Source organism: Calonectris borealis, chromosome 3, assembly GCF_964195595.1.
Source record: "Calonectris borealis chromosome 3, bCalBor7.hap1.2, whole genome shotgun sequence".
Classification (NCBI taxonomy): domain Eukaryota; kingdom Metazoa; phylum Chordata; class Aves; order Procellariiformes; family Procellariidae; genus Calonectris; species Calonectris borealis.
Window position 1 is genome coordinate 84,059,066 of NC_134314.1, and position 17,154 is coordinate 84,076,219.

General features: G+C 36.3%; 1 protein-coding gene across 1 annotated transcript in view; it reads left to right on the forward strand.

Annotated features, from left to right (window-relative positions):
• MAP3K21 (mitogen-activated protein kinase kinase kinase 21) overlaps window positions 1-15,385 on the forward strand; it is a 44,654-nt gene extending 29,269 nt beyond the window's left edge. Inside the window, exons 5-11 of the mRNA XM_075146458.1 lie at window positions 1,309-1,549; window positions 3,440-3,562; window positions 6,226-6,366; window positions 6,900-7,050; window positions 8,088-8,182; window positions 9,969-10,754; window positions 11,812-15,385. Of these exons, the coding sequence (XP_075002559.1) occupies window positions 1,309-1,549; window positions 3,440-3,562; window positions 6,226-6,366; window positions 6,900-7,050; window positions 8,088-8,182; window positions 9,969-10,754; window positions 11,812-12,236 (1,962 nt within the window). The 3' untranslated portion in view covers window positions 12,237-15,385. The remainder of the gene's footprint in view (window positions 1-1,308; window positions 1,550-3,439; window positions 3,563-6,225; window positions 6,367-6,899; window positions 7,051-8,087; window positions 8,183-9,968; window positions 10,755-11,811) is intronic.
• The last annotated feature ends 1,769 nt before the right edge of the window (window positions 15,386-17,154 follow it).

Genomic DNA, 17,154 nt, shown 5'->3' on the forward strand with positions numbered 1-17,154 from the left:
GTCTGCTCTGAAGAAAAAAGAAAAGAAAAACAAAAAAAACCCCACACAAAAGAAACCCACCAAGAACCACCACCAACAAACAAACAACAACAAAAAAAACAACCAGCAACAACCAAAAAAAAAAAAAACCCAAAAACAAAAAACCCACCCCAAAAAAACCAAGCCACACCACAATTATAAGATTGTACAGTGACAAAATGAATGAATTTTAAATAGGAATAAGATTCTTAAATGTCCAGCACTTTTAGCATAGCATAATTTCAAATGCTGGTTTTCTATTTTGAATTGAATTTCAGTTTCTATCCACAATCATATGTAAAAACGAAAAAATTATGTAGTGAGAAACATACTGTATCAGTCACATTGTAGCTTCTCCTTTTCCTGTAGTCTCTTTTATTAGCAGTACTGACTACAACACTTCTGGGTAAGTCTGTTTCATGTATAATATGCCCCATACTATGAAGGGAGGTCTACTTAAATTTCAGATATATTTTAACAGCTTTTGGAAGCTGAAGGTTAACATAATTTTAAGATGGTAGGTTTACAGCTGTTTAGCCTTGGGGATTCATTTACCCTGAAAAATTAACTAGCTTTCTCACTAAAGCTTTTCCTTTTCCAAAATAAAAAGAATAAAGGGAAAAGAACAACTATTCTATGGGATTGATGGTTGGAGAGTCTTCATGGTGTAATTCAGTGGTTAGTATCTGTTTGATGTTATACAGATACCTGCTAGATTTTAATTAAGAAACAGCTGTCTTCTGTCTTATGACTTAGTTTATTCTATTACACTAATCCTCATTTGGTGTAATACTGATTGCTTTTCTAGATAGAAAAGCGCTACTTAATACATGGCTGAAAAACAGGAAAGGTTAGAAAATTTAAGATAAAGGCATTCATTTGTGTATTCGTCAGGTCATTGACTTTATGTTAGTGCGTAGGAGCTATCTAAGAGCAGCCCTCATGCTATGAAAGAGTGTCTGATGTGAAGTACTTCAAGCACTTTTCTGCTAGTCTGTAAGCTGATAATCTTTGATTGGATGTGTTGTCCCCATTGCCAGTGCTTACCTACCTTAAGTAAAGTGACTCAAGTTAAATGGTTAAAAGGAAATCTGTATAATGCTTGATTGTGTTGGGATACAGAATCTTGGCTTATGTAGAATGGAGGAGTGTCAGAAGTTCGCACGTGCATGTTACATGTCTATAGTGCATCATGAAAATAGATAAGGAAATACAACCTACTGTGCACTTTATATATCCTTTAATGCAACCTTCACATTACTACTTAGTTTCACTTGTGTGAATCTTCAGGAGCTTCGATCACGAGAAGAGGAGTTGACAAGAGCAGCTCTTCAGCAAAAATCTCAAGAAGAATTACTTAAGCGCCGTGAGCAACAGTTAGCAGAACGTGAGATCGATGTACTGGAGCGTGAGCTGAATATCATGATATTCCAGTTAAACCAAGAGAAACCCAATGTAAAGAAGAGGAAGGGCAAATTTAAAAGAAGCCGGTTAAAACTTAAAGATGGACACAGAATTAGTTTGCCTTCAGGTTTGCAATTTTTTTGAAGTTCACAATATATGTTACAATTAAATATGCAGGCTTCAGTTCCATGGTTAATGTTTTCAGTATTGGCTACTATTTTAATTCATTACCAGGTCCTTCTATCCTAATAGTGCAAAAAGATAGAGTAAGACTTGTATGGCCCTCCCCCCTCCCCGGCCAAGAAAACAGCTTTCACATATTGTACTCTTGTGGAGTAGTCCTCATTTCAGCTGGAAGAGTCTTTCACCTGATTCAGCTAGAAGTCCATTGTATCTGGAGGAAAAGGTTACTAGCACAGGAGCCAAATTATTTAAGATTGGTTCGAAGTTCAGATTTTTGCTATCGTTCTTTTTGTGCAGTTAGAAAAGTGCCTTTTTATCACATCCCAGAGCTTTCTAACATGATCATGTATTCGTGCTGTTTGCCCTAAACTTGCAAATACATAGTAGAAAAACAGCACTTTGTAAAGGCTGCAGGTACAGCTGTGGTAGGTCCAAATTGCATGCTTATTGCAGTTGCAAAATACAACACAGCAGTAACAATCTTCGGTGCCTTACTTCTTACAAGAAAACACTGTAATAGCAACAGAAGATATTATTTCAGAATACAAATGTGATATAATTTGAATGTTAGAGCACTTAATTCCACCCATGAATGCATTAATATGCCCTCTTTGTGAAGGAGGTATGTTTGTAGAGAGTTGGGGTTTTTTTTGGTGTCAGGGACTGGTTTAGTGGTGCCTTTTTAATGTTGCCACGAGATGGCACTACGTAAACTCAAGGTTACGCCAATGGTTGGAAAGCTTCAAAAGTGGTAGCAGCATCCTGGTGTTGATGGGCTTCCTTTCAGCGGCTTCCAGGTCAAGTCTGTCAGTTTATTACTAATGCAGTAAGAGCTTAATGCCATGCTAACACAGGTCTGACCAAATCATAGCTGTATGGTAGCTGGAAAGAGACAAAGAGGTAATATTTACCAGTAATATTTAGAGTACTGTTTCAGCACTAGTGAAATAAGCTTATTTTTCCTTACTTTATTTTATTTACTGTTATTATTATTTTTAAAACACTACAGCCTCCCAGACAAGCATGTTAGATTTGTTTATGCTGGATCGCAAGCTTAAACTAAATATTTGGTCCTTTGTTTCCAGTTCTGCTCATATTTAACTTGAAAAAGTGATAAAAAGTTTTGCTCAGAACACCACTTAGCTCTTTGTTGTCAAGAATCATCCAGACGAACTTGTCCTTGAGACAATTTTGTTGTAAGAATAACATACAATCTAATTGCACTGATGATGAGGATTAGAGGGGGGCATATCGTCAAATTTTATTTCATAAAATTTTTCTCACTTGCCAATATTTGTTGTTGTTCTTTTTTTACTACATTGCTATAAATATTTGTAATTCTGTAGCTTGGTGTCTTGTTTTTCTGACATGCTCATAGATGTGACTTCTTTGTTAATGCTACTTTTTACATTGCATATGAATTACATAAAATATAAAAGAAGTAGGCAAATCTGATTGCCATGAATATTGATTGATTTGAGATGAAATATTGATATTTTTCTTTCCCTCTGTGACAATCAACAAGATTGAATTACAGCTTGTGATGTGGATGTGTCGCAGTTTGGGTCCACTTGGATCTACCTGCTTTTGTTGATTTTATTGGAAACCTGTCATGTAGTGTCTGTGAAGGTGTGAAATCCTGCCTGTTTGACTCAATATCTAAATTGTTACATTAAGAGTTTGAGTTTGTCAGTGTTTTTAATATGAACATCTCTTACACTATCAAGTCTAATTCATTATATAGCTTTAATTGTTTTAAGAAGTACAGCAGTATAATCTCCTGAAGATTTTTTTATTTAGAACATTAAAACTGATTTGGTTTACTCTCTTACAGATTTCCAGCACAAAATAACAGTGCAGGCATCCCCCAATCTGGATAAGAGGAGGAGTTTAAACAGTAACAGCTCTAGTCCATCAAGTAGTCCCACAATAATTCCTCGTCTTCGAGCTATACAATGTAAGTCTCCACCATTTCTTTTTGTTCATTTGGTCCATAGAGACTGTTTGTTCCATATACTCACTGAAACACTGGTATTAGTATCGGATTCCAGACAGATTTCTTTCTGATTTCCAGGTCCCTTAACTTGTTCTGAAACATTTGCAACTTATTCTTTGGGAGGAATAATCTTGCTAAAATGCTAACTAATTTTCAGTAATTGAAAATGACTGTGAATGCTTTAAATAATATCTTTCCTTAATAACTTCAGGAACTCATTTGTAAACTGACTGGGATAAAACAATGAAGAATCAAAATTTATAATGGCAAAAGGCAAAGCATCATGCTTAGAACCCATGTAAGATGGAAAACAAGTTTTTATTAGGTATTGGAGTTGATAAAGGAAATCACTTATGGACTATCGGAAAAAAAAGAAAGATTCAGAGAGTAAGGGAGTCATGTGAGATGGAAAGGCCGAACAATCAGCCAGCAACCCAGCTTGCTTATGTCAAAAAAGAAGCAAGCTTTAAGCAAATACAAAACCAGAAGAAAATAAAGAAGAAAGCTCGTTTTAATTTTTTTGAAAACAAGAGAAAGAAACAAAAATAAAATTGTGGGTATGCTTGTAGGCCTACATTATTCCATGTATACTGATGATAGAAGGAAAGGTGCGTTCATGCTCATGTAGTGAAGGTACCATGAATATGGAAGAAAACTGATCATACTTAGATCTGATCATTCCCGCATTTATATTTGGGAATGGCATATGTAGAGATAGAAAACAATTCCTACAGGATTCACTGCTTGCATTTGTACAGTCTGATCTATTGTGCAAAATAGATTGTCTAATTGTCCATATTTAGCATAGAATGCTATGTGAGATGAAAAAGCCTCAAGTTTCTCTCTCTGTATGAAATCAGTGGAACTTGTTCCAGATGATAGCTTATGGACGGTTATCTTCTCTTGCAAGGGTAGTCACCTCTGAAGGAAATTACTTCAGAATCTGGCTTTATCAGATGTATATAAGGAGGAGGGGAAATCAAAACGCATGGGGATTTTTCTTCTGCATACTGTTCTGTAGCTAGTTTAAATTTTTTTTTTTTTAAACCACTCTGAAACTTTGTTTAAAGTTTGGATAGAAACCAGATCTCTCATCTCCTTTGGAATACCTCTGCCTTACGAAATCCTTTTCATTATTAATGTGTAAAGAAGAAGTGGTGTCTTTTCTGGCAGTAACTTTATTATTTGTTTGAACTGTAACTGATACAGTTCCCTGGGCGAAAACCATTACTACCCATATGTTGTGGATAAAGGAGAGAGGCGGGCAAACCCTGTCTTACTTTTCTTAATGAAAATTTGAGATGGAAGGAAAATTACGTAAAGTCTTTTTCAGAAGTTAGCTGACACAGTATCTGTGTTGATATGGTTTCCCAACCTCAAACCGTGTGGTGGGTTTTTTGGTGGTTTTTTTTTTTTTTTACTGCAGAAAGGTAAGAAAGGTTTTTCTTAGTAAAATTTCCTAATTGCGTATAAACAAGACTGTCTCGTTTTATCTTTGATTCTCCTTGCTCTGTATGGAAATGCTTGGAAATGAAGCAAATGTCAGGTGTTGGCATGATTCTGAAAACTTGATTTTTTTTTTTTTTTTTTAAAAATGCATAACCTTATGTAAGCTATAACAGTGCCAGTCCTTGTGTGTGTGCTAAGTGCCACTGGGGATTTTTGTTTTCTTTTTTTATTTTTTTTTATTTGAGCAGGCATTTGTATTTGTAGGACTAGAACATACAGGACAACATAAAGGGTCTCCTTTAAAAGAAGTAATCTTCTGGTTCTGAGTTTGGATCCCTAGGCTTTACCTAAAAGCTTATCAGATCTCTCAGGAGTATCTAGCTGAAACAATTCAGCTTCCACACCCATCTGCACCTGTGCAAAATAAATTCTCTTTCCCACAATAACGTTTTATCTTGATTTAACTTCAAAGTGTCTTTGTTTCAAGAAGACTTGCTCAAATACAGGTGATTTGAACAGGCGTATCTAACAATTGGTTACTTGATTGCTTCACTTTGTCATGAGCGAGGCTAACTTCAAGATCTGTAAGTTTTTAGGTTAAAATAAAAATAAAAAGTTAATTGTAAATCTTGTTATTAAAACAAATTCGGCTGATTTTGAAAGGTGTTTTAAAGGGAGGAGGAAAACCGGTAAGATATATGTTCCATAGGTCCTGGAATATGGTTGAAAATGGGAGTGGAAAGAAGGCAAGTAGAGTGCTGTACTCCAGGGGAGGCTGCGCTGGCGAGCAGGTGTACGGTGAGGCAGGAGGAGAGTGCAGTGCGGTGCAGGGCTGGCAGAGCCACGGGCCTGTAAATGGAACCTCACTTATCACGCCGTTACAACCGGCGTAGTTGTTTTTCTCTTAGGTCTCTCCATCATCGCTGTAAGCATGCTAAGTTGATAGCAAGTTACTTTTCTGGTTAGTCCGTCATATACAAAAATCTACTTGCCTGGGTCTGGTCCTAGAAAGAGGACCCTCTAAACCCTACAGTAAAAACTCTCTATCAAAAGATGCTTAGTGCCTTTATAGATCTGGGCTTTATGACCCAAAGATAAAAATACGAGGGAAACAGTTCCGTTTCTGAAATCAGCTTGACTAAGATCTCTACTACATTCTCTTAATTTTTCCTCAGTGATTCCCAAAACAGATACACACACAACTAATGGCCGAAGAAACAGTGTATATGTGTACCAGCAAGATGTAGATATCACAAGTGAATATGAACTTCCCAGTGGGGTTATGAAAAAAGGCAAGATTTCATTATGTTTCAAAGGTGCTGGTTCTGTTTAATTTAACAGTTGAGACGGTGACAGACTAAGCATTTAATGAAGGTTAGACACTTTAAAAGTATAATTTGTTTTGGTGTAGTGAGAAAGAAAACGTTAATCATTGTCACAATTGGAATATTCTGTTTCATTTTATACCAATTGTTCCACAGCATATATTTTCTTCACTGGAATTTAAGTGCTCAGTCTAACTCACTTGTCTGAATTGCCTAAATATAAGGTTCTCACTTAAAGGAAGCATGGAAAATATGATTGTTTTGCTGTTTTATCTTTAATTTGGGTCTCTTGTCAGCTCATAAATTATTTTTCTTGCTTGCTCATCTTTTTGGATCAGTGCAGTTTGCGTGATAGTTTTTCTAAAAGAAAAAAATCTCAAATTTTGTCTACTTCTCGTTGTGTTACTATGTCAAAATGGTTTTGCAGTGGAGAAAATACTCTGTTCTGTCAAAATATTTTGGTTTTAGAAATACTATTTATGTGTGGGTGTTTTTTTGTTTGTATTTTTAAATCCAATCTCTAGTAACTTCAGATGAAAGCAACAGAACTTGGGGAAGGAGCACAACTTATCACCAAGAAGAGTTTGAAGATGTAAAGAGAAGTTTTAAAAAGAGAGGTTGTACATGGGGACCAAGTTCAGTTCAAACAAAGGATCGTGCAGATTGTAAGGACAAGTATGTCTACTACATTTTGTTTGTTTGATAATACTAAGCGTTCTTGGTGACTGAATCACTAACACAGGTAGTGAGAGAGAGAAGTTCTGCAGTTTCTAGTTACAGCTAAAACTCAGTCCTACCTTTTAATTAATTTAGGAATTACATTAATAATCAGTAGCTCCCTCACATAGACTTGAGGATAAAAAGCTTACTTATCTTAAGGTTTTAGTGGCTCTTATCTATTACCCTTTATCTCTGGTTTTTGAGACTTGGAACATACTGGGATGCTGAGCTCCTAATGCATACCAGACATTCAGCTTGACTTGAGGAACTGCAAGCATGGCCCCCAGTGGGCACTTCCAGTACGATTAAATAAGACTAACTGACTTTGCATACATGAAGCACAATTCACACCAGCAACATCATTTACACTGACAAATACAGGGTGAAAGGGTTCTGAAAATCAGTTGGACACCTTCACTTTCAGATTATTTTTTCTGATTACTCTAAACTGGAGATTAGCAGTTTTTCTGAAACAAGAGATCCTTTTCCTTGTCTCTTCTAGTATATATAATTATTTATTGCGCCTTTTTCTTTTTTTCTTCGTAGAGACATCCACTTATTTACCTGTGGCAGTAGTTGGTTCTAGACCATCTATTGAAACCGGCTTTATGATATTTTTGTTTGTTTTAAAGTCACTATGTTTAATAAATTTCCAATATTGACATCATTTCTTTGACACAGTGAAACTGTTGTCCAGGTTTTCACCAACTTTTGTTCTTCAATAGATAGTCAAGGCCCATTTTTCATTGGCTTTCTTTTTAGGACTGAAATTTTCATCATATAAGGACTACCTGATATAAGGCATGTATCAATTTCTAGTCATATGACTCTGCTATTATATACAGGTTTTTTACCTTTGGAAAGCTTTACTGTTTTCAAGTTATGTACTACATGTTTATAATTTAAAAAGCAAGATGTTTTAGTAATTTTCTATGAAACGGTGTATAAGCATGGTATCCTCTGTAATACCAAAACAACTATTGTTATTTCAGAATAAGACCCCTTTCAGATGGCAGCAACCCTTGGTCAACCCTTTTAATGAAAAGTCAGAAGGGTATTCCCTTAGCTTCACTATTTGTGGACCAAGGTAAGAGCTATTTTTGAAAAAGTTAAAGTTGCCATATAATGGCATTAAGTCTACATCCAGTGTTATAAATTGTATTGCTTGAATTCCTCAAGGATTATGCAGATTATTAGAAGAGTAGTCATGCTACAAATAATTTTCCTGTGCAAAAAACTATCTATAAAAAAACGCAAGTGTTAACATCTTCACATTTCCAGCATTAGCAGCTAAGAAATATACATGGTGTGTGAGCAGTACCACATAGAGCTTTTTTCCCATGTTTTTGAGTTGCAAGCTGATCTGTATATGAGGTCTGTAGTCACCACTTTTTAGCTTCTTTTAAAAAGAAATATCTAAATCAGTAGTTGTCTTGACATTTAAATGATCATTAATGACTTCTATTGTTAGTGGGCTCTGCATAGCTGTTTAAAAAAATGCATAGCTGTTTAAAAACCTGTAAGCCCTGATGTATTCCCAGCTAATAGTTCCCTGTTTTTTAAATGAGTTTTATTCTCTAAATTTTCAAGAAAAAAAATGTAGATTTCAAATCTTAAAGTTGTTTAGGCAAAATTTTGGGATTTACAGGTAAATCACAAGGCAAAACATACTTAATCCCTTTAGGATCGGGAACATAATAGCTGTATGTTGCTTTTTATGTCCATTACTATAATATGCTATGGCTATACAATATTCATAATTTTCAAAGTTGCACACATTTTCTATACTAGAGATTCTCTTATCTGAGAAAATTAAGTTATCAGTGTCAGGAAAGAAAACTATGATATAACTTGGTGTCCATACCAGCGGCTAGATTTATGCCAGCTGGAAGAGGAAATAGTAAGCTGCTTGGACACTGCTACACTGCTTTTTTTTTTTCTCCTAGGAAAAAAGCATTTTCATCTTCATATATACTGGTAGGGGTATAAATCAAGGCTTCACAAATAGTAATTTTACTATTTTTTACTATAAATTTACTACTAAACCCCTACTTACAGAGAAGATTATACAAGTTTACATATTTGCATTTCAAATATTTCTGTGTTTATTCTGTAGCATTCAGTAGTTTATAGTAGAATAACACATGTAAGTCAAATTATACCTTCCTTTTTTTTTGTGAAATTTGACATCTCACACATTTAGGTGTGAGATGTCAAATTTACTTTTTACTCCAGACCACCATTCCCTAATGAATTAATTGGAAAAATTTCTAGTAACCCACTGGATTTTGGAACACGTTCAATTGAAAGTGTTGTAAAGAATGTGTTCCAGATCTTACCTGGCAGTTTGTATATAGTAAATTATTTCACTGTAATCCATACGCGGAAATGGTTTTCCATGTTATTTGAAAAGCACTACCAAAGTGTTGCAAATCCTCAAATATCACAGAAAATGCAAAGACAATATCTGCTCTTCAACTGTGTTGAGTGCATAAAGGTTGGGAGATACATTATGCCTCTCTTAAAACAAAAGTAAGTCTTTCAGGTGTGGAAGACGTAATTTGTTTACAGTTAATATATACACTCAGGAAGATTGATCTGCAAGTTGCTTCTAACAGAGTTTGCTTTTGAGTTGCTAAAAAGATGAACTTGTAGCAAAATGGTACCTCTGCTGTTTTGAAGAGGTTTAGGCTTAGGGTGTGTTTCTGAATCTTACAATGTGAGTCTGAGCTTCTGACTGCATCTAAAGGGGGTATACAGTATACCTCAAGATTAATACTGTGCAAGTGAAAGGAAATAATGTTTACATATACAGACATGCAATAGCAAAAGAGCTGAATTCCAATCTTAAAGTATACTGTAATGTTTTATAGGTGTCTGTACTGATAAGAAACTTCTCCCTGAAGGTTTGGACAGTAAAAGACCAAAGCCAATTAAGTTGCCGAATCAGGCCTATATTAATCTACCTCTTTGGAAAGATGATCAGGGAGAGAATACAGTAGAACATGAGAGCTTTGAAGAAGGAACTTCTGCTAGTTCTACAAATAGTACTCCTCAAATGACACCTACAAACAGTCTGAGCAGGACGCTGCAGAAAAAGAAGACTGATTCAGTGCTGTATGGGTGTGCTGTCCTCCTTGCATCTGTTGCCCTGGGCTTAGATATCAGAGAGCTGAACAAATCGCAGGGTCCAGATGAACTCTTGCCTAAAGATGAGAAGAAGAAGCGTGATGGAATATTTCAGCGTGCTTCAAAATTTCGCAGGAGTGCCAGCCCTACAAGATTGCAGTCCAAGAAAGAGGAAACAAGTATTCCATCCCTAAATCCAGCTGCAAATACTGTGAATCTTCTCTCTATGCCCTCCATTTCCACAAAATGCCTACTTCAATCTGACAGTGAAGATGCATTTGTAAGCACTGTGTTTGCTGATTGTGGTCCATGTAGTTCCACTGATGACTTTTCAACTGAAGCTTCTGAAAGTAAGAGAGAACAGAGGATACAGCTGGCTCCTAACACAGTTTCTACACAATTTAAAAATCAGCCTTTTAATCTTTGTCTGAAACAAGAATCTCGAAATGTGCCAAATGATTCTTCCACAAAGTTAAGTGTGTTGGGTCACAGACGAACCTTATCAGATGGGAACAATTTTCAGACCACAGGTGGGTAATTAAGAACTTAAAATGTAGGGGATTTTTAAGTATACAAACAGATAATGTGTGGAAACTAACCATTCACTAATGAGTTGCTAGGATTTTTGTTACACCGTTATGTGTTAGCTGAGCCATCATAACTGTGTGTGGGTAAGCCCTCTGTGTCTGAACCCTGAATAAACTATCTGCACTTGGAATAGTATCCTGTTAGGAGTGTGGGTATGGAGATTTAAGGGGGAGAGATGGTTCATTTTAAGGCGATATCTATTTTTCTCAGGTATTGCAAAAATAGGTCATTTTATGTCGTCGAGAACCTACTTTTTGTGAAATGTACAGTATTAGCATTATGGCTGAAATAAACTGAGTCTGTGTCAGGTGCATGCATTATGTAGTTGTGGACTTCCTGAGACTGAGAATACACTTGTTTAATATAGTTTCATAGTCTGCATAGGTGATGATTGAGCATCATTTTAGTACTGCACATCTATTAACTTCAAGAAAAACAAGTCTGGTAAGTTTGCTTGCTTGACCTAGAAGTTATGTCACATATTCCACGAATCCTTAAGTTCAGCTGTTGATAAAAATTTAAGCTGAAAGAAAGGTCTTTACGTCTGGTTTCCATGTAAATGGATAAGTTCATGATGAGTTTTTGAAAAGAAGCTCTAAATACCAATACTGGTGTTCTATGGTGGCTTAAATGTAATATTCTTCATGGTACTCTATGCATATGTAATTACTCATAATAACCGGACAAATTTGTGGGGCTTTATTCCAATATTAGTATTCATCCTGTTACTGGGTGGTTAATGCTTTCTCTCTATATCTCTTTTGTAGCAATAAAAATGAATTGTTATGGTCTCTAGCAGAGACTATAGATGCAAAAATGTTATTTGAGCACTGCTGGTCCTTTTTTAGGAGATTCCCCACAAAAGTACAAGCCTCTTAATTTTTCTGGTGGAAAAAACCCGCTAGTGTTTATGGCAATCCAGTTTTACAAATGGCAAAGAAATCAAGAAGTCACATGGTTTAAATTGTCTTTTTTTGTTTGGCCTTTCCTTTCCCCTAGCTAATGGATTTGCTTCAACCAATGATGTCTCCACGTTACCAGTTCTGTCAGTGACTGGAACTCTGCACTCTCTGTCTGTTCAACAAAGAAGCAATCACAGTGGTGTTTCAACTGAAAAGCAAAGTGCTGTCAATATTATATCACGGCCTCGACCTTCTTCTCTAAGAAGTAAAATTGATGCATGGCAGATTATTCCACGTATTATTAAACCAAACTCCAAAGACTCTGAATATTTAGAGGGCAATGTAGATCCAGATGTTAACTTCTTGCCAGATACGGAGGAAAGAACTAACTGCCACATGCCCTCATTACTTGATATTGATGTGGAAGGTCAAAACAGAGACTGTACTGTGCCTTTATGTAGAATGAAGAGCAAAACTTGTCGGCCATCTATATATGAACTGGAGAGAGAGTTTCTGTCGTGAGTGCCTTTCATTTTAAAGATGTTTGCTTTTTAAAGGGGAACAAATATAAAATTCTTGTCCATCTAATGCTTTCTGCTGCTGTTTTCCGATGTACTGTGACAAATAGTACCAAAATTATTAAAACGGGCAGCTAATCAAGAAAGTGTAGTAGGTGCCTTTTTCAAATGTTCCTTAGAATCCCAGCTAGTAACTCTAAAAGCACAATGCTGCAAAATAGTATTCTAGGTGAACTTTATAAGCATATTTTGAATGACTAAAATAACATGCCCACCTCCCTCTGCAGTGTCACAGAAGTTTTCTTTGGGTTTGAGGGGTTTTCCTAGAAATTTAACTTTTGCACATTGGAAAAAATGAATGATATACAGTAAGGTTGTGTTCTGTCAAGAAGAGTTTCGCCTAAGAAGTGGTTGTCTGCAGCTTGCCTCTGTGGCCTGTAGAATTAGGGAGGCGGGCAGGGGATTTAAGGTGCTGGTTGAGGAGGCTCCTCCTTGAGGTTCACTCCTCCTTAAGTAGCTGGTTACTTTTTGGCATTTGATACTGAAATTGGTTAAGGACCAGCAGCTGAATTTGCAGTCTTTGCCCTTGGTTTTTGTGAGAACTTTCAACTGTGTGCATTAGTTTCTCCAGAAAGTTACACTGCTTGTATAAACACTTAGGTTTCAACCACCATATCGATTTGAGAGGGTAAACTTTAGTATTGCGACTGGATTAAAGGTATTTGACATACTTTATAATGTGAAGCAATATTCCTTGTGGGTAAGGATACACTGGAATGTAAATATTTGTCCTCTTAACCGTTTGAAGACTACAGTGTTTGCACTGAAAACAATATTCTTGGTTTGGGATTTTTTGTTTGTGGTGGAGGGGTTTGCCCCCCTTCTTGTTTTTTAAACTCTGCTGCACCTTGTATTGAGGAAAAATGGAGGGTTTTAAGGATGATTGGTTTTGGTTTTACGTGAGCCAATGGTGCGTTTTACTGCACTCAAATTTTAAAACTGCGATAATTTAATATTAAATCTTTCAGTATAATCTCTGCAGCTTTTCTTCCTAAAGTTACTACTGAGTGCCCAGCTATTCATATTTAGGAATTAAAGGACAGAAACAGATATGCTTGACTGGTTTTCAGTGATGGAAAAGTTCCAGAAAATTCGAAGTAGTTAATTGGGGTGGGAGGAACATTTAACCTTGATAACACTGATAGTTTAATTTTTTTTACAGTACCACTAAGTGAGTGATTAAATAAAACCAAATGTACAGTATACTTTCCCTGATAAAAACATTTCTAGAATTAAAGGAACATCTCTCACATTCCAGTATTTGAAGTCCTAATTTTGCATATCATTTGACATTTAAATAGTCTTCATAAATAAAATTAGATAATGTTAGAATAAAACTACCATGTTCCCATCAGAACTCTGTTTTGTTGAGACCTTTGTTTTAAATGTTTTTCTCTCCTTTGCTCTGGGGTCTGGGAGTTCAGTTGTTAAATAGAATACACAATTTCTTAAAGCTTCAAAACCAAGGGAGTAAAAAAGAAAGTTTCTGTTCTATGCAGTATAGTGGCTACCTTGAGGATGACAGATAATTGTACACAGAAAATCATGAAGTCGTAATCATACAGAGCAGAACACAGAAAATGCAACTTCCCAGCTCTCAAAATGAAAAAAGAAAAGGATTTCCTTAAAGTACTAGTTTACCAAAAGTAAAGGCATAACCACTAGTTGTCTGTAAAACTAAATGCCTGCATATAGTGGATGATGAAGTTATTACATTTTCTTCACATGTAATACTGTTCTTTGTCTTATCTTTAAACTTTAATTTCATCAGAACACTTTAATAGATGAAGTTTATTCCAGTTTTAATACAAAATATTTTCATAAAATAAAGTCAATTAGGTAATGCACATGGATAAAATTTTAAGTATAGCTTGATAGCAGATTTATCTTCAAGGCTTAATTAGAATTTTTGAGCATTATGTGTATTTCAGCTCTTTCTTGATCAATTATTCCTATGTAATACTGAGAGAAAAGGAGCTGATTGTATTACATGTTTCTGAAGAAAGTATCTCTGGCTTTCTACAGGAAGATCTCAGGTGCTGAAGTATTTTGACTTGTAAACTTCTGTTAAGTTCTGTTCTGTACTTTTGAGGATGGTATAATTTTAAATGTTGAATTTTGCACCCTATGTTTTATAATTAATAGTATCAGCATAAAAAGCCCTTTGTGAGCTATATTGTTTTCACTTATCAGTGGCTTATCTCTCTTGTAATTAAACAAAGATTTCTATTTCTGTTCAGTGGATAATTTCCTATAAGAGTGGGACATATGATATGACCAGCCCAGTGCATTGTAACTAATTTAGGAGTTTGTATTCCACCTCTTATTCTGAGACAGTTTAGGTAAGCCATCTCAAATATTTCTCTTATGTGATGCAGGTTTTTTTAAGCTATAGTCTATAGTGCTTTATCATTGTTTTGATAGTTTAAAATTATAGGCCAGTCTTCACTGAATTTAAAAAGAGAAAAAGAAAAAAATATTGCAATCATGGTTTCACAGTCTGTATTTCATTTGTCACCAGAGAAACTTTCTATAAAGGTATGGTAATCTGGTATGCATTAAGTGATCTGTCTTGGTTAAAAGTATATTTATTTCAATGTAGATTAATAGCCTGACCAAATAATAAATTATGTTGATTGTTTTAGCACAAAACTGAAGGTGCTTACACTACAAAGATAAACACTTGACATGCTGTTTTACAAAACCTGATGATTTAAATGTTTTTATTTAAAAAATAAATGTTTTGTAGCTACTGTACTGCAAAGTGACCTGAATTTTCTTGAAAAATATATTTTAATGCTTTCTTAAATGTACAAAGGCGTTCTCCAGTGAATAATCAGGAACTATAGACTATGGCCAGCCTGTTCTTGGAACATTAGAATGTAATTGTTACTTTAATTATCCAGTACGATAACATGAACGTTCCTGTAACTTCTTGCAATTGATGTGGGCAGAAACATATGGTATAAGCTTGTTCTTTCTTTCATGTGACCATAGTATGTCTTTTGATGCTTTTACAATGTTGGCTGGATATCTTAGAGGAAGTAGAGCAATGGATATAAATAAATTCTGCATCTGATTCAGCATCAAGAATACAGGTAAGGAATAACATATTTCTGTTGTGGGGTTTTTGGCGGGGAGGGTTTGTTGTTTTTTTTGTTTTGGGGGGTTTGGTACTTCGGGTTTTTTGTTTGGTTGGGGTTTTTTAGGCAAATGAAGCCAGTATTTTCCTTGTAATATTTTCTAACACCTTCTTTTGTGAACTTCCCTCTTCTCTTCCCCCATCATGCCGTGGGCACATTAGCCCATCTTTCAGTAAGGAGAAGAGGAAGTATCCATTTGCACAGTGGCAACAGGCAAGACACCGCAAAGTCTCTAGTGGTGCAGTGAAATTCAAAGCTGTAAGCCCAATCTTATGAAGACATGCCTGCATAGAGCTTTCAGTGGGGCTAGCTAAATAACAAATATTTACATGGTCTGTGAGCGTCAGTATCGAGCCCAGATTATAAGCCAAGCTGCACAGGCAGTTTTATTTTATACACAATCTTATAATGGTAATATTAAGATCCCATTCTCACTAGCCACCTTCCTTTTCAATATAACTGGTCAGATCACTACAGTGCATGCATTATGAAGAGTTAATGAGACTGTTATCTAGTACATTTTTTGATGGAGGGTGCTTAAGATTGCCGTATTAGGCCAGAGTCCTTGCAAGTCCCTGAACATAAGTGAAAATGAGCAAACCAAATATGAGGTAGTCATCTCAATACTGTTAGAAATCCAGTATCCTTGATGATCTAGCTAGTTCCATAAAATAGCTTTTTTAACCAAAAGAAATGCTTTTTGTTCTACTAGGCTGGAGAATAGATCCACAGGGCTATTCAAGTAGGATAGATTTACTTTTCTGTTTCACAGAATTGCAGGATCATTTAGGTTGGAAGTGATCTCTGGAGATGAAACAGTCCAACCCGCTCTGCTAGAGCAGGTTGCCCAAGACCATGTCCAGTCGAGTTTTGAGTATCTCCACAGATGGAGACTCTACAGCTTCTCTGGGCAATCTGTTCCAGTGTTTGACCACCCTCACAATCAAAACATTTTCTCATGTTCAGATCAAATTTCCTGGTTGGTTTTTTTTTAGTTTGTGCCCATTGCCTCTTGTCCTGTCACTGGACACTGCTGAGAAGGGTCTGTCTCCCTCTTCATTCCCCCTTATCAGATATGTATAACCAATGATAAGATCTTCCTGGAGCTGTCTCTTCTCCAGTCTAAACAGTCCCACCTCTCTCAGCCTTTCCACATATGAAAGGTGCTCCAGTCCTTTAACTGTCTTTGTGGCCCTGCACTGGATTTGTTCTAGTAAGTCCATATCTATCTTGTATTGGGGAGCCCAGAACTGTACCCAGCACTCCAGGTGTGGCCTCACCAGTGCTGAGTAGCGGAGAAGGATAACCCCCCTCAACCTGCTGGCAACACTCCTAATGCAGAATACCGTTGGCCTTCTTTGCTGTAAGGGCACATTGCTGGCTTATATTCAGCTTGTTGTCCACCAGGAGCCTCAGGTCTTTTTCTGCAAAGCTGCTTCCCAGATGGTTGGCCACCAGTGCATACTGGCGCATGGGGTTGTTTCTCCCCAAATGCATTTCTACTTCATGAGATTCCTCTAAGCCTAGTTTTCCAGCCCGTCCAGGTCTCTCTGAATGGCAGCACAACTATCTGGTGCATCAGCCACTCCTCACAGTTTTGTATCATCTGCAAACTTGCTGAGAATACACCCTGTCCCAGCATCCAGGTCGTTAAGGGAGATATTAAACAGTATGGGCCCTAGTATCAACCCCTGGGGTACTCCACTGGTGACTTGGTGA